Genomic DNA, 21,533 nt, shown 5'->3' with positions numbered 1-21,533 from the left:
GTTAGGAAATATTTTTTTCCCAGTCTGTGGGCTATCTCCCTGCTCTCTTGATGGTTTCTTTGGCTTTGCAGAAGCTTTTCAGCTTGATAAGGTCCCGTTTGTCTGTCTTATCTCTTATGGCATGGACACTTGTGGTTTTGATCAGCAATTGATTGCCAGTTTCAATTTCTAGTGTCAATTTCTAAGGTTCTTATAGTTTGAGGTTTTACATTAAGATTTTTGATTCATTTCGAATTGTTTTTTATGTATGGTGATAGTTTGGGGTCTTGTTTTAATCTTCTGTATGTGGTCAGCCAGTTTTCCCAGCACCATTTACTGAATAGGTTCTCCTCTCCCCAGTGGTTGATGGTGCAGGCTTTGTCGAAGATGAGTTGGTTGAGAAATTGAGGTTTTGCTTCCAGAATCTCTATTTTGCTCCATTGGTCTATATGCCTGTTCTTGTACCATTACTAGGCTGTTTTGATTATTGTATATGCTACGTATTGAAGACTAAAAATGTGTTCATGGTAGCAGCTGATATCTTCGAAACCTCTACTATTATTCATTAACTTGATGAAATCTATAGTCCTGTAATTTTACACATATGTAAATATAAATATTCAAAATATTTAAATATAAAGTTATATAGGGGCTAGGTAAAGTTAGCTGGGTCTGCCAAATCCCTTGAATGCTGTTTTTCAACATAACACAATTTGTTTTATACTTTTAAAAAATCATCCCACAATGACACATTTATGTAATGAGATCACTTTTTATTTGTAATCAATTTTAGAACTTTCTGACAAACATTTCCAAAAGATTCTGATTTTTTTAGATGCAAGATTTAAACAAGTAACTTTAAAAATTTTCATCAAATGGAATCAAAACCTATTAGTATCATGGATGAAGATAAATGAATGTAATGATCAAAGATAAAATCTTTTTTGAAGTTAGTAAATCTATAATACATGTAAAACATGTAATTCATGACACCGCATGGAAATTATGTATATATCCTTGTGGGGTTTCCTTCTGTGTTTCTGCAGAAAAACAAATGTGTGTTTAACTTAAATACTATTTGTTGGGTATCAAAATTATATTACTGTTTTCTTTTTTTAATATTTTATTTTAAAGATGTGGGGTACAATTTAGGATTAGATATATAAATAGGCCTCATACAGGTAAAGTTTGGGCCTCCCTTTGGTCCCCACTTTGCCTGGTTTGACATCCTTATTGATGTTGTGTGTCTCTTCCCCTGCTGCCCCATATTGCCTTTTCTAACCAAACAAAAAAAGCAACTACAATTTTTATGTTTTTCATTCTGTTTGGAGTAGGTGAATTATGTTATGGATGAGTAGCTAGTTCTAGGGAAAGTCTTTACATAAAAATTAGCCAATTTAATAATGGCTCAACTTTGTAAGAATTTGTCAGATTTACAAACAATCCTTCATTTAGGTTTTGCTCTCCCTGTACCATTTTGTACTTCCCCATGGGATTTGCTTTTAGCATTTGAAACCAGCTTCTTGCATTTTGATCAGGAGGGTTATGCTATGCAGATCTTAGTTTGAGAGCATTGTCCTTCTTGGATTGAACTTACTGCCATTTTTCGTTGTGATCTGTAAATAGTAAATGATGCACTGCTCATAATTTCACATCTTAATGGCCAGAACAACTAATTGCCATGTCTTAAAAGCAGCAGTTCAAAGGGAGAACATCACTTGTAGCCCCCTTAAAAGTATGTTGAGTTAACAACCTCCCTGCAAGGTCTGAGGATTATCATCCCAAATTTCCAGTGACTTATATAAAATCATAGCAGGGAGCTTATTTGGACAAATATTTGACAGGCTTCTGTTATAAGAGTAAAGGCAGTCCTGTTTTTTGTCTTATTTTGATATGTTTATTACCTGGGTTGACATTGTTTACTATGGTTAACTAATTAATAGTGATTTTTACTTTTAAAAAATACCTTTCCTTTGTAGAGTGCTGCTGATGTTTCTGATATATTTTTCTATTTTTAATTGGAAACAAAAATGTTTTGAGATTTCTAGTATTTCACTGCCTGATTTTGAGTGCCCTTTAAAAAAAATAGTGTAAGAGGGTTATAGGTTTTCTAAGTATGAAGAAAGACTTGTGAGTTTTTCCTGTTAATGAAGCACCTCTAACTGTGCGTGTGCATGAGCGTGTATTGGTTTTTAATAGGAGAGATCTGGTATCCCTACAGTATAGTAGGTGGCCCCTGTGTCTCCCCCTGAGATGGGTTTGCGATAGAATGGGCTTTTCCCTTCCTTAAGAATCTCAGTGAACAACATGTCCAAGGACACTAGCCTAACAGTTGACTTGGTGTATTTCAGTGCTTCATTCACTGGCAGTTTTGAAAAAGTGCAAGGCCGCCTTTCTGCATTAGTCTTATGTGTGTTATGCCAGTCTCAAGTTAGGACCTGTTAAAGCTGGCCTTACCTAACATCCAAAAAGGGAAGTAATACATGTTTAGTCATGAAAAAAGTGTAACACTTTGATGAAAAGAGCAGCTACCAACCAGCCTATAACTTTATGATTGCTCACATTATTGAAAGGTAAAACCTACGTAAATTTTTTTTCTGCTGATTTTTACAGCAAGTCTCAGATTTCATAAAAGCCCAGGAGACTTTAAGCAATAATTCTCTACTGCTTCATCAGAACATCCCTGTTAAGTGCCGGGCAGCTCTTTTAATACTTTTAAAAAAGTTATTATAAACCCCAAATTTATTTTGAAGACAGGGCAGCATCCTGGAGAGAGAGAGATAGAGAGAGAGAGAGAGAGAGAGAGAGAGAGAGAGAGAGAGAGAGAGAGAGACTCCCAGCACAACACTGAAAAGATTTTTTTGTTTTTTTTTAAAGTAGGGGTTTTTTTGTTTGTTTGTTTTCTTATAAGATTAGTTTTAGAGATGTCAAGCCTACAGACAAGTTGAAAGAATAGTTCAACTAGATTTTTATCTAGGCTTACAAAAATGTTAGCATTTTACACATATGCTACTCCCTCCACCAAAGACATACATTTTGGGGGGTATGTGGTTGAAATTGTAGTCTTGTTTTTGGACCTAGGCCTGGTTCATAGATCACTGATTACAAAGTCAGCACAACCAAACTCATTTTTTCTTTGGGATATTGGATGACTCATTCAACTTCCCTTGACTTCAGGGTCTGTAAAATGACGATTTCAGTTCAGTCACAGTTTGGGTGAAAATTCCCATAATTCCCATAGATTTTTAAAGAGACAGGGTTGCTCAAGGAGAGAGTATTTCTCCCATTTTCCAAGGAATTAAAATTAGGTTAGATTATTGACAAGTCTTTCTCAATCATGAAGTGAACTCTTTATTCTGACTTCTCACTTTTTCAGTGTGAGACAGGGCGGGTGTATTACCAAGGTGTCCCTTGGTCTTCTAGTGACTTCTCCATGGCATATGACTTCTTCCTTTTTTCCTCTGTTCTTTTTTGATTTCTCTGCATTGGTGTGAAGCAGGGAACTGTGTTCCCTTCCCCAGTGTTGGTAGGTGTAGCATTTGTGTTGCACTCTCATGTTTATCTGTCACTAATCTCAGGTGTATCCGTTTCTTCAAGGAAAATGCACCTATAAAGGATGTCATCATCCTTTGTAGTATGCTAACTCATTAGTACAAAACAAAGATAAGCTGGAACATAATTGAAATAGCTCAAGATGGTCTTAAATGCCCATGTATTTTCCGTGTGGTTAGAACATACAATAAGGATTGTAGTAAAATCTTCACCAAATCCTGTTTTATCTCTATATGCAAAAGTCATTCTAATTGTGGTTCACATCCAGAAGCTGAGAATTTGTGCTGAGTGTAATTATTGCAAACCCTTTAATAGTCATTTGACAAGATCGATATCTTTGAGTTCCTATGCTTGGATTACTGTGTTTATCTGTCATTTGAGATGATTTGTATCTATTAGGTCTTCTGTACATGAAACACATTTTTCTGGTATGGGAACCTCATTTTTAAAGGCCAATTAAAAGGGAGGAGGGATGGCATGCAGATTAAGTCTGGAGACATGCTTATATCTGATTTGTGTTCTCTTATTGATACTCGTTTTCCTATGCTGGGTGACTTAATCCATCTTCTCCCCTTGAATTCTTGCTTGTGAGATGCACTTGTTGGGCTTTTATAAGACTAGTGACTGATGTCAGGTAGGCTCCAATTTGGATCCCAGTTTCTCCACTTTCTGGCTTTTTTTTTTTTTTTTTTTTTTACTTTGGAAGTCATTAACATCTTTGAGTCTCAATGTCTCTGAAAAACAAGCATGGGAATGCCTACCCTGTAAGCCTGTAAAACTTAAATGGGATAATATATATGAGTAATTTCAACAGTGTTTGGAAACTTGGTTGGTATTTAAGGGAACAGTACTGCTTTTTTTCTTGTCAGAAGACGAAGGGAGAGTAAGTGAAAGAATGGGAGTGCCTAAGTGCATGGTAGAGTTGGAATGATTAAAAGCTGAAAATAATCCTCAACTCAGAAGTTATGTCCATGGTATTTTAGTTGCTTTTAGATAGCTCCTGTTTCTCGTTAATGACAAGCTGATGATTGCTTGAAATACTTTTATAATTATTTTTGATGGTTTTCTCCCCTGTATTTTTTTTTTTTTGAGTTGGAGTCTCACTGTTGCCCAGACTAGAGTGCAGTGGCCGCTCCCGGCCACCGCAGCCTCGACCTACTGGGCCCTGGCGATTCTTCTGCTCAGCCTTCTAAGTAGCCGGACCTATAGGCGCGCACTACCATGCCTGGCTAATTTTTGATTTATTGTAGAGATGAGGTCTCGCCAAGTTACCCAGGTGGGTCTTGAGCCCGTGGACTCACGCAGTTCACTCACCTCAGCCTCCCAAAGGCGTGGGATTACAGGCTGAGCCACCGAGCCTGGCTTCTCCCCTGTAAAGGAGGAAATTAGTACTCCTTTATTCCAGACTATCTGAAATTGTGGGAAAGTTTAAAAGCTGAGGCCAGGATGTATGAGGAGGGAAGGAAGGTGGTCTCAGTAGGATCACTGTGTTCAGGTGAATGCTTGTTCACTATAGTTTGGGCATTTTTGGTTTTAGGAAACTCAGTTGCATGGCTAAATAGAATAAAAATATGGATGAAAACCGGTGATGTGATATTTATATTTGATACAAATTCAATACATAAAGCTAATACTAAAAAAAAAAAAAAAAAAAAAAAGCTACGAAAGCATTCAGATATATGAGTACATTAGATACAGTTGCTTGAGATGGGTACCACTAAGTAAGGTCATGTACAGACATCTAACTTTAAACTGAAGTTCAAAAATAAAGGTAGACATTCCATTACCATGCCTCAGGATGTTATATTTGTTGGTTAGACTTTTATTACAGGAGTGGCAGAAGTTCACATGCTGAGTGAGGTATGGAATTTTTTTTAAAAACTGGTTTACCCACTTACAATAAGTCTTAAATTCAGTTTCCTTTCTCTTTCAGGTTCTCGCCTTTTTTTTTTTTTTTTTTCTCTTTGATCACTTCTCCCCATCTTCTCAACTTCCATCCCAACATTTTCTCTCCATCTCCCCTCTTCTTTCCCGCTTCCTTTCTCCCCACCCCCTTTTGTCCTATAAATACTTCCTAGTAGACTGGGTGAGGGGCAGGGAAGCTGAAGTCCAGGTAGGGTGGATGCCTGAAATGTTGGCACACCCATTTTTTGACCCAGGCTGGGTTCTCTTGCCACGTGGTTCCACCCAGCCATTTGATTTGCGAGATTCTGCAGTTTCACAGGGAGCAGATTCACTCTGCACTTCGTGGCATAGGAAGGAACTGCTGTGTCTGTTCTTAGAAATCCTTGGGGAAAGCCTTTCTCACATAACAGCTGCCATTTGTTTCTCCATGGAACTCTTTTAAACTGACTTGTCCTTGATGGGAAGATGTCTTGCTTTTACTTCCTCACTCCCATTCACAAACGAGGACTTCACCCTGCCTTCTTCTTAATGTTGCCAATGACCTTATGGTTATAGATTTATCACATTTGACCTCTTCAGAGTGGACTCTCACTTCCTCCTTGGCTTTCCCTTGTTCCCTGGTGTTCAGTATACTGGACCTCCTGTTTCTTCTTTTAATTCACGCATACCTTCCCCTCCTCCTTCTCCCACCCCCAGTTCCAGGCTCCTTCCCACTTTCCTCCTTGCCTTCCTGGGCCCCTAATCTAACCTTGTCTAGCTCTGCCTGTGAGATTTATGTAATATGGCCTCAAGGCTTCTCATCTCATTCCTTTTCCTTTCCTGTCTCAGAGAAGATTATTTGCTTGGCCTTTAGTCTAGCACTGTCTTCAGAGCCCTGACCCATATTTTGATCCTGCTGGCTAGACTCTTTGACCCTAGCTCTTTCCCTGACACCTCAGCCTCAGCATACCCCAAATCTGCTTCTGTGCCTTCCGTCATGATCCAGCAGTTCACTCCAGTTAGTGATGTTCAGAGCAGCTGACTTTCAACTAGGAGAGGGGCTGAAGGCTTTATGGATTCCATTGAGAATACATTTCACATACTCATACATTTTATATACCACCCACCTCTTTCAATGATCTTGGATTCTATTCTTAAAATCTCTCTGTCTGAAAATGTCTGTAAGGTTCATGTCAGGTTTCCCCCCCCCCATGGCTCTTGCTTGCATAGATGGAAGACCTCTTTAAATGATTTCTTTGTCCAGTGACTGTTTCTTCAATCCAGAATCAGCCTATTTTTGGTCAGTCGATTTTCCTAAAGCACAGCCTATAGCATGTGGCTCTTCACCTCAGAAACCTTCATGTCAACTGGGCACAGCTATAATCCCAGCACTTTGGGAGGCTGAGGCAGGAACATCCCTTGAGGCCAGGAGTTTGAGACTGGCCTGGGCAATGTAGCACGATCCCATCTCTAAAAAATAAAAACAAAAATTAAGAAAAGAAACTTTCAGTGGTTCATGAGAGAAATCTAAATGCCCCAGTGCAGAGCTTGGCTGTAGACTCCTGCATCCCTGTCAAGTACATTTTCTACACTGTGTGCTGCAGGCCCGGGTCCCTCATGTCCCCTTATACTCCAGCCACAGCACACTGCCACCCATACCAGAACCTTCCTTGAGATGGCTCCTCCTTCTGCTGCAGTGTTCCCTTTTGACTGCTCTGTTTCTCCTTCAAGTCCCAGCATAGACTTCCATCTCCTGTGAGCCCTTCTTCGTTTCTTCCACGTGGAGTTTGCTACCTATTCCTCTCAGCCTCGGCAGTGTGTTCACTGCCTCTCTCATATCACTTAGCACATCTGGATTCATTATAGTCTGTCTTCCTTGCCAGTGTGTACCTTCCAGAGATGCAAAAGGCCTGTACCCAAGGAGATGACGAAGGAGTGACTGACAATGAACCAAGGAATCCACTCTTGGGTATTTTACTCCCCTTGAGTTCTCAAGTGCTGGAGAAATGAGATCCCTTAATTACTCAAAGGGTGTCATGACAGAACCATTCATACCCCTGGGCTTGTTGAAGCTCATTGGCATTATTGAGAACTCTCTTCCCTGCAGCCACCTCCTTACCGTTTCCCCTGGTGGGGCTTGGTACCAGCCTGACTGACGTGGCAGAGAGGCGGAGCTCAGAATAACCGAATTGCTGATGTTGAGGCCGCTGACTGGGCTTCGGTCCCATCTCTGCCCCTTTTGATGTGGGGTGAAATGTACCTTGGGAAGGTATACGTTTGCTTTGTGCTTCAGTTTTCTTACTCTTTGTTTTTAGCAGGGGACCTAATATCATGTGTCTCATATGGTTGTAGAAAGAATGAGAAAGATATGCCGGACACGGTGGCTCAAGCCTATAATCCCACTTTGGGAGGTGGAGGTGAGAGGATTGCCTGAGCCCAGGGTTCAAGACCAGCCTGGGCAACTTGATGAGACCTCGTCTCTACAATAAATCAAAAAATTATCTGGGCGTGATGGCGCATGCTTGTAGTTCCAGCTAATTGGAAGGCTGAGGCGGAAGGATCACCTGAGCCCAGCAGGTCGAGGTTGTGGTGGCCGTGAGCATGCCACTGCACTCCAGCCTGGGCGATAGAGAGACTCCCATCAAAAAAAAAAAGAAGAATGAGAGGGATGATAATCCTTATAATGTGCCTGGCACATAACAGGCATTGAGCAACTGAGTGTAAGCCCCCTGGGAGGTTCTTGCTGATTTCCAGGTCAGGGCTTCTTAGCTTGCAGCACCTGGGCTGGTTACTGCCAACACAAGAGTATGTTTTTTCTGTGAGGTCTGGGAGTGTGGGGGTGGCTACGGAAGTTTTTAAAATAACAGAAGACCGGAGTTATGATTTCTCTTGAGAACCTTAAAAGATCTGAGATAAATCCAGTGGTTTAGAATATGGGCTTAGGAGCCAGTCTGAATTAGAGCACAGCTCCTGCTAATTGCAAGCTGTGTTTCTTAACCTTTCTGTTTCCTACCTCCTTGATCTCTAAAATGAAATAATAATAGTACTTCACAGGCTTCCTGGGATTATTAAAGGAGATAATGCATTTAAAACTCTTTGTACACCTGCCTGGCGTATAGTGAAGAGTTAGTAGTGTGTGCTACTTTTGTTGCTCCTGCTGCTAGTTTTTTTAAGAACTTTAAAAAAAAATAGTGATGGGGTCTTACTATGTTGTCCCGACTGATCTCGAACTCTTGAGCTCATGGGATCCTACTGACCAGGCCTCCCAAAGTGCTAGGATTACGGGCTTGAGCCATCATGCTTGGCTACGGCCCGTTTTACTGCTGCTGTTGTTACTAGCCAGAAACCCTGGGCTTGAATCCCTTCCTGTGTCAACCATTGGGCTTGAGTGATACATGCACCTTAGGTGGACATGCACTTTCCAGATAGTTATAGGCCTCGCCACTCTCTGTCACCTTTACTGTCCGGCCTTCTTAAACTCCTGGCCTTAAGCCATCATCCTGTCTCAGCCTCCCAAAATGCTGGGATTACAGACATGAGCCACCACGCCAGGTCCTGTCCTGCTTTCCTGTTAACCATTCTGGTTGACTCCTGTTGCCTGATCCAGCTTTTGGGCATTTATCTCGAAGGGAACTGTGCTGTGTATGAAGCAGTCTTGATGGAGGCATGAACCCTAAGGGACACTTATTTAGTACAGTGATTCTGCATGGAATCAGAAACTCTGGGCCTGGGTGTAGCAATCTGTCGCTTAAGACTCCTTCTGACTGTTTCTGGCTCCCACTAAAGTTTGCAAACATAGCGCATGTGTTCTGTGTCCATATTACCTATATTTGGTTTCCATGTAAAATTTAAAACATTATGTTTCTAGGCACTTCAACTGATTTGTAAGTTCTGCACTTTCCTTAGTAAGGCCACTGCCATCTTCTAAACATGCATTTTCTTCAATATCAGATAATACTTGGTTTGTGCTTTCCTGCTCTCGATGTTCTGTTAAGATCCATGTGAACTTTGATCTATTAACTTATTTGAGGAATACAGTTCACCTGGGGTAATAGCCAAACATTTTTGGAAAAAGACTTTAGAAAGTTATGAAAGGAACAATTTTGAAAGGAACAAGGAATATATAACTAATGGGATTAATAAGATTGAATGATTCTTGTATAGGTTATGATGTAGTGATTATCTCCCTTCAAACTCCCATCAGTTGAGAATTCCCGCTGCTTCTCTGCCTCTTCCTCCTCTCTTCTTGATAGTCATTTCCCCTAGTTTCTCAAGAGTTCTGCTATGGGAATGTGTGGGAATGAAACCTTCTTAAGTCCCCTTCTTTGCCTGGAGGTTATTGGGAAGACCTTGTCCAGTTTATCCAGCAAAAATAATTACATTTTAGCTTCTGACAGGAGCCTTTGTGTTCTGAGTTCACATATTATATCAAAGTGACTGTTTTTTTCCCTGCTTTTTGTTCTTTTCTATGTATCATTTATGACTATATTATAGCATCTTGTTCTTTATTTTAGAATTTAGTATTTGTGATTGCTGGTTTGGAAAGTTTTTCATTTTGTGATTATGGTGTTTAGAATATCTCTAATATGCCCGTTCTCCAAGAAAATGAAATGAAGTATTTGTATTTATGGGGGACAGATGTACTATTGGAATTTTATCTTGAAAGATCTTTTGAAAAAATGATATATGTTGACTGTACCCACATTTAGGAAAGATTGAAAATGACATTTGAGGAAAAATGCATAGGTTACACATCCAATGTCATTAGAGGCAAAATACATAGATTACACCACTATAGCTTGCCATGTACTGAGGTGGGCTTAGATGAAGTTACTTTTGATAAAGTGTTATAGTCTGCTTGTGACTGTGTAATCTACTCAGCAGAGGTAACATGGATTTAGTGACATCCATCATAGTAATGATGATTTAATTCCATTGAGCGAAAATCAGACATCAAGAATACTTTCTAAAGGGGAGTTTTGGTGGTGGTTAAATGCTACAGTTACACATTTTACATTGCAAATATCCACGGTTCATAGCTAAAGCATTTTGTCAGTAGCTTTAACACTGAAATATGGATGGACAGTAGCCCCTGAGCTACACATGTGCTGTTAGTGATCCTGCTTTGTTCGTGGTCATTCTCTAGTGAGACCAGGAGCCTTGTCAGCCTCACAAACATGTTCTAGGACAGCAATTGGACAGACTGGAGCTTTCATTTCAAGAAATTGGTATCCTCTCATGATAATGAAAGCCTCAGTGAGAATTGACTTCCCTTTTGCTTCACTAGCACATAAAAATAAAGCCTGTTTGGTTTATCTTATCAAATGTTTATTGATTGCACAATGAGACAGTTTCTGCCTTGAAAAATAGACATAGGTTTTTAAAAGAGTAGATACAAAGGTGAGCAAGTAATTACAACACAACTTGGTAGGTTTAATATTTGAAGTGTGCAACATACAGTTGAGGGAGTGATTGGATTCGAGGTGGCGTTAGGATGTTGGCCGGGTAAGATTTCATAAAGTAAGTGATGACAACTTTGGGTTTCACAGATGGATAAGAGTTTTCTATGTGTGTCAGGGGAAAATGTACATGTGCAATGGCAAAAGGAAGTGTGGATTTTCTGACAGTTAGAAATTTATGTGAGAGTATAGGGCTCAAGGGATGGAGGAACAGGTAGGAGGTGAGGCCAGGAAAGTAGGCAAGTTCTGGAGCCTTCAGGGCCTTTTAGGCCGAGGAAGGAACCTGGACTTTCCTTCATGATGCTCATTTTGGAGCTCAGGGCCCATGCACAGAGCATGGCTACTCCTTTATGTATTTCCTCTAGAAAATGTAAATTATCACCCACAATTCTAGAAAACCACATTTACTTTTTGAACTACAAAAATATCCAAGAAATAATATGGAGGTCAATGCAAATAGGTCACCATCCTTTTGAGAAATCTCCCACTATAGCAGTTCTATTCAAAACATCTGTAGACCACGGTCTGTGTGGAGGGTTGTGGAAGATACCAAGAAAACAGTACATGTCTGTCTTTCAAGAATCCTAACCATCTTTGGGGCATGCAGTCAGGAATACAGCTAACTAGTAAAGGAAAATCCACATTGAGGGCCCTGATACACCCAAATAGTAGAACTAATTATTTTCAACTTGGTAGGTGGGGCGCAGGAGATTAGGGGGTATGATCCAGGAAGGCTTTGCTGAGTAGGTGACATATTCAACCATCATTAGGGTATTTGCTGATAGAAGAATTCCAAAGAATAGCAGCGCAGCCTTTTTGCCCTTGAATTGTACACAGTTAGGTTGTAAGCAGTGTGTCTTTACTTTGTTCCTTGGATGGTGTATTGGTGTAATACGAAAGGGGCTCTTTGTACTGGGAAGGAGAAAATCTTTCCTCGGGGATTTCAGAGGTCCCTGTGACCCACTTGGGATCCTCAGACTCTTCATATCGAAGCCTTTCAACCCCCAGCTTTAACTTTCCACAGTGGACTTTGGAAGTTGAGTTTTTGTTTGTTTGTTTTCAGATCAGCAAGTATCCACATTTATGGGGCACAAAGCAGTAGCATTGTTTGAATTATGTATGTGAAAGAATGTGAGAAAGCAGAGGGGAGGTTTTAGGGATATACATTCCTTCTTAATCTTTTCCAAAATGTTGTGACTGCTCTTGAAAAGATGACCTCTAGTGGCCATTTGCTGCCTTTTCTGTTCTCTTAATAATAGTCCATTCTGCTTATGAATAGATCAGTGTGGAATTGAAACTTACATAATTTTTGTTCTGTATACCAGGAAAATAAAAATAAAATATAAGAAAGCATTTATTCCATTCCTTTTTTTATTGGTTAAATTTTATTTCCACATTATCTTTTGAAATCTCATCAATAAATAGCAGTTAACCATATGTAGAATTGTCAGCCTAGGGTTATATTATCTGTCTGACTGCTGTGATTTTCTTGGCTTGATGTGGTGGTCTTTCTCCCTCTCATACATGGTAGCCTTGCAGTGAATTTTTTACATAAGAATATGTATATTAAGGGATCCATACAAATGTTAGTTGCTGCCAAAAAGAGAGTTGTTTCTTTGGCAATAAACAGTTGATTTTGCAGCGTGCAGTCAGTCTTATTGTTGGTTTGACTGTGAGTATATGGGACCCTGGCAAAATGAAATGGAGCAAAACATACAAAGAAGACAGCCAAGACAACAAATACTTTGCCTTCCAGCTTTCTGTTTTTGCTGTCCTTACCTTTGGACTTTTTATGAGAATTATATACTTTTTTGGCTATCACCACATAAAACACCAGCATTAGAACAAAAGCAGTCCAGAAAATAAACTGAGATATGTTATTTACCATTTGATGCCATTTCAGCCCCAGAGGACCCTTTAAGGAGGCACATTTTTTCACAGATGATGGTGTTGCTTCCTTGTTACTCAAGATCATGTTCGGTAGGGAGAGGAAGAACAAAAGGAACCAGGTGAGGGTCGAGATAATTCTTGCAAACACAGGTTTTTTAATGAAAAAATTTCCAAAAGGTCTGATGATCTTGAGTAGTCTGTCAAAGGCTATGAGGCCCAACAGCACGATGTCCACATACATGGTCTCATAAAAGATCACTGAAGAGAAGCGGCACACGAAAGCTCTGAGCTGCCAGGGTCCAAGGTATGAGTCGGAGAGGATTTTGAAAGGAAGCGTGAGTGCCATGATCAAGTCAGCCACCAAAGTGTTTTTGAGGTAGATGATGAAGGTGGATGAGCTGGGGATGTGAACAAACACCCACAGGGCCAGCATGTTCAGCAAGATGCCAGAGAAGAATACCACAGCATAGAGAGCTGGGAACACCAGCTGTACCACCCGGGTGTCTCTGGGGCACCGCTCAGACCCGTTGAAGCCTCGCATCGCGGTGATGTTCATTGTTTCCAGTGAAGCAACTACAAATAAACATGCACACACACACACAGGAAAACAAAAAGCCCTTCATAATTTGCAAGTGCTATTTTTTAGAAACAGACTTTAGGTTTGTCGTGTATCAACAACCTGCATTTATTCAACACATTCAATGCATCTATTCAGAAGGCAAATGTTGCTTCTGGCTCGCATTTTTAAAGCATGTAATAACATTTTTTGTAATTTTAACAGTACCATTAACTTTCACATCCTTGTGAAATCCAAATAACAGATTCTCCTTCATTCACAAGTGCTACTTTTAGTACAGCAGTAAAACAAAACTCCATTTAGGAGATAATGCATTATTAATCATTATTAACATATCAGATTGCTATAAATTATGTAATTCCTTATGCTTATCATCTATGCTTTGTAGAACATGAAGGTGAAAGCATTTTTTTTCCTTAAGCATATTCCATTTTTTTAAATAAGCAAGCACACTTCATAATAAAAATGGAAATTCACCTTTGGTTGGGAGGATACTCTGTTCTGTGTCTTCTGATTGTGACAGTCATTAGTTTAGCCCACGAAAGAGCATGTGAAGCAAATGTTCTGCTTTCTTATACTGGGTTTCCTTCCTCATTTTCACTTGTGTAATGTAACCCATTAGACCTTCATATTCAGACCTTTGGAGGATTTGCTAATGCACTCTTCTAAGTCAAACTTATGTAGTGTTAATCTACTATGACTTGAATAAATGAACTTAATTTGCAGTTACCTTTATTTTATTTTATTTTTCGAGTCTCTCACTCTGTTGCCCAGGCTGGAATGCAGTGGTATGCTTATGGCCACTGCAGCCTTGACCTGCTGGGCTCAGGTGATTCTTCTACCTTAGTCTTCCAAGTAGCTGGAACTACAGGCACGTGCCACCATGCCCAGTTAATTTTTTAATTTATTGTAGAGATGAGGTCTCACCAGGTTGTTCAAGCTGGTCTTGAACCCGCAGACTCAGGTAACTTCTCACCTTGGCCTCCCAAAGTGCTGGGTTTATAGGCGTGAGCCACCCTGCCCGGCCTGCAGTTACCTTTAAACTCTCTCTTCTTAACTTTGCTGAAGCTTATCTTTTCACTCACATGTTCAGTGAACTTTTTGAGTTACTCTTATATATAATAATCAGTGGTAGAAAGATGAAGAAAATAATCCCAGGAGGAGAAAAAGACTTGATAGAATTATCTTCTACATCCTTGTAGACTGGACTTTCCAATAATTTGTGTTCAGGAGGATGGCATGTTTATTTCTGTAGACATTTGTCTTACTCTTTTGGTTTAGGGATCTCTGAGTTATTATGATATATTTTCTAAAAGGTGAGGGCTATTAGACTCAGATTTTGGGGGATAGAATCCTATTCCACTACTCGGAAGGCTGAGGTGGAAGAATCACTTGAGCCTAGCAGCTCAAGGCTGCAGTGACTGTGAGTGTGCCATTGCACTCTAGCCTGGATGACAGAGTGAGACTCCAACTCAAGGAAAAAAAAAAAAAAAAAAAAAAAAGAATACTAGTTCCACCAATTATTTGAGATTTGTTTAAAAACCAATGACTTAACAGCTCTGTGTCTCAGTTTCCTCATCTGTATAATGGGTTTGAATGTACTATCTGCCAAATAGTATTGTCAAGAATGAATTAATTGCCTAGAATAGTAAGCAGTAAAAAATGTTAGCCATTCACTGCTATGGGAGTAAATTGTGGATTAGAGTAGAGATATTATACCACTTCATTTATAAGAAAGCCCGTTTTGAAAATCGTTTCTGCCTCTGGGGTTGTATTTGAATTGCAGAAGAAGACTGCAGGGGTTTCCTCAGTCAACCTTGGACCAATGTCTATAAATTTTTTTCCTTTAAATCTCTTCTAAGTTCGAAAAAGTCTAATAGTTACTCTCTTATAAAGTTATTGTCCATGATAGAAATGCTTCTTTGCTGAATAGGTAAAAGAAAAAGAGGAAATCAGGAGATCTTATGGGGGATATGAGGGTTCTCCAGGGTGAGTTTCATTTCGTATTTCCTGCCACAAGTTTTACCATAGAGTTAGACTAGACTGTGGGGTTGGGTTGATCACACAGTTTTGGTTAACTTGGCTTTGGATTCTGAGAATGAAAATATCATATTCCCCTGGACATTATAAAATATGGAGCAATACAGTGCTTTATAAATGAGGTTGGCACTATCAAAATGGAGGTGCAGTTTGAAAATTTTTGTTTGACTCAAACTGATTCTTAGGACTACAGATTCAAGATTTTATTAATGTAAAAGAATATAATGTAAACATATACCTTTTTTTTTTTTTTTTTTTGAGTTGGGGGTCTCATTCTGTCATCCAGGCTGGAGTGCAGTGGCACATTCATGGCCACTCCAGTGTCGACCTGCTGGGCTCTGGTAGTCCTTCCAAGTAGCCAGAACTACAGGCATGCACTACCATGCCTGGCTAATTTTTGTTTGTGAGTTGGAGTCTCACTCGGTTGCCCAGACTGGATTGCAGTGGCCGCTGCTGGCCACCACAGCCTCGCCTGCTGGGCTCCGGCGATCCTTCCACCTCAGCCTTTCGAGTAGCTGGGATCACAGGCATGCGCTACCATGCCCGGCTGATTTTTGATTTATTGTAGAGATGAGGTCTCGCTGCCCATGCGGGTCTCTAATCCGCGGGCTCAGGCAATTCACTCACCTCAGCCTCCCAAAAGGCACGGGATTACAGGCTGAACCACCGAGCCCGGCTAATTTTTTATTTATTGTAGAGATGAGGTCTTACCAAGTTGCCCTGTCTGGTCTTGAACCCACGGCCTCAAGCAATCCACTTACCTCAGCCTCCCAAAGTGCTGGGATTACAGGCTGAGCCACTAAACATGTATCTTTTTGTTGTTTCAGCAGTGGAAAAAAACTTTATTTTTGAAGTAGAGGAATTCAACCTACATGATTAATTATAAATTTCCCTATAGCCTCAAGTCCATTACCTAAAAGATTAGGAATAGTTTCACTTTAAACAAGGGAAATTCTGTAAACAATGTGAAAACTGGAAATCACTTTTTGGTTAAATTTCAAAATGCTTAAGTGTGGGGAATTTTCTAAAGAGGAACTGATTTCGGTGCCCATTTTTAGAGTTATGAAAATGTATTCTCTTAAATGTGATAGGTGTCAAATGTCTGATGGATATTCATTTCTACATGTTCACGCTTATTACGTATGAGCTGATTTTTCCCTTGGTTCTCAACAGAGCCAGTGTCTGTTAGGGGTGTCATTTGCCCCACAGGCCTCATCTTTGAAGCTGCTCTGCAGAGTAGTTAGGACCCAGGCTGCTTGGGCTCAATTCCTGTTTCCAACTCTTACTTTTCTTGTAACCCTGGGCAAGTTATATCTGCCTGCTGTGAAATGGGTGACTTCTTTTTATAATGAAAGTAAATAATAGTGTCATAGGATTGTTAAGAGAATAAAATGAGTTGAACATTCAGCAAGTGCTTAGAATAATGCCTATCATGAATAGGTTTCCTGTAAATTTCTTGTTAAATAGAAAGAAACTTGGAATATTACTCATACCTGTGAGGATATCTCACCAAAGGAAGGAAGCGTCAAAGAAGATACACTAAAAGGTTCCAGAAATTAGTAGCCTCCCAAATGGGAATAAACTGAACATTTAACTATCAGGCTCTAAGGAAATGTAGTTAAGATCAATAAAGTTACTCTCGTTATACTGATTTAAGTGATTCTATTATCTTATTGAATTCTTACAACAGTCCCCCGGAGATCAGTCCCAATTTAAAGTTGAGAAAACTGAAATGCAGAAGTTAAGCAGTTTTCCCAAAGTCATGCAACCCAAGCCTGCTGTGAGCCCATATAGTCTAGATCCAGAGCCCATATTTGGAACCTTCCCAACTCTCCTGCCTCCCAGAAGCCATAGGCAGAGTGACTGTGGAACTTTCTATCAATATCTGGAATTTTTGATCTAGGAATTGCTAATGCATGAGAAGGGAACAGTCAACTACACAGATAATAGTCTTGTGAACCTTTCTGCCACAAAGTGAGATTGGAGGTTAAAAGCATAAATGGGTTCAAAGCAGTGTGATTGGGAAGGAACCAAAGAAGACACAAAATAAAGGTCACAGAAATTAGCCTTCCACATGAGAATCAACTGCTATTTTTCATTTGTAGTCTCCTTTGAGATTTTTCAGTTCAATCAAAGTTAACAGTCCAAGGTTTCCTGTTGATGTGACTAACCAGTACTGCACAATCATCTCTAAAACGATGAGGAACTGTTTGCTTTCATATAGCATGAAAGTCAGAGTGGGAACTCCTCTTTCTATACTCATAGAAGGACTTTTTACTTCCCATCAAAGAATGGCACGAGACTTTCTCAGATAATGTGAAATTGTTTTAGAAATTCCATACTATAGTAACCAAAAGTGGTAATAGTAATCTGAAATGATTTATTCAGTTTATCAGTAAATATAAACTTTTTTTTTTTACTGATTAAGTCAGTATTAGAAGATATCTACATGTAACTGGAAACAGGAAATAAATTCAGTGTCATCTGAAACATTGAATATTTATTTTCAATTTTTTTTTTAATTAAAAAAGGAAATCATATGTTTAAAACTCCTCTCCGGGGAATGGGCCACCTGAGACCCAAGCCCCACCCAATCACCACTGCACAACATTCATGTAACGAACAGGCATATGTATCCTTGAATCTAAAATAAAGATGAAAAAAAAAAATTCAAATAGAAAAGTATATGGTAGAAAGTGACTGGCCGGGCATGGTGGCTCAGCCTGTATGTAATCCCACGCTTTGAGAGGCTAAGGTTAGTGGATTGCCTGAGCCCGTGGGTTCGAGACCCGCCTGGGCAACTTGGCAAGACCTCATCTCTACAATAAAATAAAAAAATCAGCTGGGCGTGGTAGCGCATGCCTGTGATTCCGGCTACTCGGAAGGCTGAGGCGGAAGGATCGCTGGAGCCCAGCAGGTCGAGGCTGCGGTGGCCGGGAGCGGCCACTGCACTCCAGTCTGGGTGACAGAGTGAGACTCCAACTCAAAAAAAAGAAAGTGACCATTAATTCTTCCCTTACATATACCTAAAGGAGGAATTAATGTTTCACTTTTTATTTTTTGGTCATGTATTTATTTGGTCATGTATTTATCCTAGAAATTGCCTTTTTATGCTCTTCCCTCATTCTAAAAGATTCTCTCACTGGTGGCATTGTAATCCCGTTTTGAGTGTTGCCAACCCACAGTGATCAGCTGTTTTGAGTGCAAATCTACTGAAATACCGAGATGTATGAAGAGAGCGTTCTTTTTTTTTTTTTCCTGAGTCAAAATCTCACTCTGTTGCCTAGGCTGGAGTGCAGTGGCACACTCATAGCCATGCAGTCTCCACCTACTGGGCTCAGGCTGGTCTCAAACCCATGTGCTCAAGCAATCCTCTCACCTTGGCCCCTTGCAAAGTGCTGGGATTATAGGTGTGAGCCACTGTGCTGAGCCTGAGAGAGGGTTCTTTTACCGCAGAGGATTTTTCTTCCTGTGTTTTAACTACTCGTCCTGGGGGAGGCAATCTCCTTTTTTAAAAGAAATAGTTAGGTTTTATGGGCTATGCAGTTTATGTCACAGCAACTCAGCTCTGCTGTTGTAGCAGGAAAGCAGCCAAAGATAAAATCAGAATGGGAATAGTTTTGTTCCAATAAAACCTTACTTATGGATGCCAAAATTTGACTTTTTAAAAATTTTTTGAGTTGGAGCCTCACTCTTGTCATCCAGGCTGGAGTGTAGTGGCATGCTCATAGCCACCACAGCCTCAATCTCCTGGAACCAGGTGATCCTTCCACCTCAGCCTTCCAAGTAGCAGGAACTACAGACGCACACCACCACGCCCCACCAGTTTTTGTGATTTATTGTAGAGACGAGGTCTCATGAAGTTGCCCAGGCTGGTCTCAAACCCCCGGGCTCAGGCAATTCTCTCGCCTCGGCCTCCCAAAGTGCTGGGATTGCAGGCTGAGCCACTGTGCCTATAATCCCCAATTTGACTTTTATATAAATTTTATGTGACAAGCAATTTTATTCTTTGATTCTTTTTCTTCACACACATTTGAAAATGGACATGTGTAATATTTTGATACAAGCATACAATGTATCATCAAATCAGGGTAATTGAGATGTTATCACCTCAAGCATTTATCATTTCTTTGTGTTAGGAATATACCAATTCCACTCCTTTAGTTATTTTGAAACGCACAGTGAATGATTACTAACTGTAGTCGCCCTATTGAGCACCCCAACACGAGATCTCATTCCTTCTCTCTAACTATATTTTTGTACCTGTTAACCATCCCCTTTTATCCTGTGTTCCCTGCAACTCTTCCTTGTCTCTAGTGACCATTCTTCCACTCCCATAAGTATGTACAACTATTACGTATCCATAATGACTAGAAAATTTAAAAAACATTTAAAGAGAAATCTTAGATCCTAGACTGTACAAAACCTGGGGTGGGCTTGAATTTGGCCTGTGGGCTATGGTTTGCCAACACCTGGTTTAGATGTTTTCTCTAAGAAACCCCTGAGAGAAACCGCCAGTAACCAGCATCCATACATTGTAAGCCATTGAGGCTGTCATCAAGACTATTTTGGTGTCTTATCTCCTAAGTTTTTCACTTCTGCACCTGAGTCTATGGAGTTTGGCCCTACTTTTAAAAAATTGTGAAATGTGGGATTATTCTGTATACTAAAATGCCTAAAGCTTCAGATAGAAACATGTTCTGTGTATAACGAGTGCTCCATAAATACTGGTCTCTTAGACTGTCTTGAATGGATTCAGTTTGATGTAAGAGTATAAGTACAAGGGAAGACACCCCCCCCAATAGACTTCTCTTCTAGAGGGTGGGCTCCTTGTAGTATGCTTGGAATTTGTTTCTCTGGATCAAATGGCCGATCAAAGTTTTTATCTGGAAGTTTTCAGAAGGTTGCATAATGATTTGCAGAAGAAACACCCTGGTTGTGGCAAACAGGTAAGTGGTTCTTCCACCATGACAATACACCTCTCCACACTGCACTGGGTGTTCAACAGTTTTTGACCCAAAACGGCGTGGCCCCCATGTCCTACTCTTCCTATTCACCCCGTCTCTCCCCAAGTGATTTTTTTTGTTTCCCTGATGAAAAAAGTTCTCAAAGGAAATGTTTAGCCGATATGGAAGAGGTGAAACAAAAAATGACAGAATCACTCAAAGGCATCAAAAGTGTTAAAAAAAAAACAACTGTTTTGAGCAGTAGAGAAAGCATCTCAGTAGGTGTATTGCATCAAATGAAGAGCACTTTGAAGGTGACTAAAGTTTAAACATATAAGAATAAATACAATTTGTGATATATTCTGGGGGTTTTGGGTTCCCTCTTGTATGATGTCTTATGTCTTTGAATAAAGAAATCGTGGCAAAGTGTGATTTAGAGTTTAATGTAAAATTTTCATGCTACATATACTTACCTATAAAACATAAGTAATTTCAAATACTTGGAATACCATATTACTGTTAGCACTTCTGTTTTTTCCTCTCTTGTGGAAATTGCCATCTCATGGAATTAGCGTAGTCCAAAAAGATTCAGTCATCTCTATTCACTCTGCAGTCTTCCCAACATTTGACCTTCATGACACTGTGATGTGGTCAGTTTCAATTCATTCTTTACCCTGACTTGGGTTGGTTGAGGGGTGGATCTGCCCTTCATTTTTAAAAAAATATTTAAAAGATGTAAAGGGTTATGTATACAAGTGGACATTGTACAGGTAAAACTTGGGCTTTCCTTTAGTCCCCACTTTGCCTGGTTTGAGATCAGGCACCTGTATTGATGTTGTGCCCCCCCCATCTGCCCTTTGTTTTTATTATACAAAAAATAAGATTATATTCATTGTTATCTAAATTTTTTTCTAGCCTAAATATCCTGATATTTTTATAAAACATGCAGATTTATGCATATGTTGGCATGAACTGTGCTAGTCTATGTGGTGGAAATGGGTACTACTGTTTGTCTCAGCAATTCATAGAGATTAGGCATCTTTTTTGTTTTGTTTTGTTTTGTTATTTTGAGTTGGAGTCTCACTCTGTTGCCCAAACTGGAGTGCAGTGGCACACTCCCAGCCACCGCAGCCTCGACCTGCTGGGTCAGGCGATTCTTCCGCCTCAGCCTTCCAAGTAGCCAGAACTACAGGCATGCACTACCAT

At 40.0% G+C, this 21,533-nt stretch overlaps 2 protein-coding genes across 2 annotated transcripts in view; one reads left to right on the top strand and one right to left on the bottom strand.

Moving 5' to 3' along the window:
• The window catches only part of MED12L (mediator complex subunit 12 like), a gene marked incomplete at its 3' end in the record, with an annotated part of 335,349 nt that overhangs the window by 230,053 nt on the left and 83,763 nt on the right, over nt 1–21,533 (top strand). The gene's annotated exons all lie outside the window — the stretch shown is intronic.
• Nucleotides 12,086–13,887, bottom strand: P2RY13 (purinergic receptor P2Y13). Its single transcript, XM_008057473.2, has 2 exons — nt 13,819–13,887; nt 12,086–13,337 (listed from the first exon to the last, which is right to left on the bottom strand). Exon 2 carries the CDS (start codon nt 13,318–13,320, stop codon nt 12,322–12,324), a length of 999 nt encoding a protein of 332 aa, XP_008055664.1. The 5' UTR covers nt 13,321–13,337; nt 13,819–13,887; the 3' UTR covers nt 12,086–12,321.

The sequence above is a fragment of the Carlito syrichta genome, unplaced genomic scaffold, assembly GCF_000164805.1.
Source record: "Carlito syrichta isolate Samal-C Ts95f unplaced genomic scaffold, Tarsius_syrichta-2.0.1 Scaffold87115, whole genome shotgun sequence".
Lineage (NCBI taxonomy): Eukaryota > Metazoa > Chordata > Mammalia > Primates > Tarsiidae > Carlito > Carlito syrichta.
The sequence above is the reverse complement of the archived record's forward strand: the minus strand, read 5'-3'. Positions and strand labels throughout refer to the sequence as shown.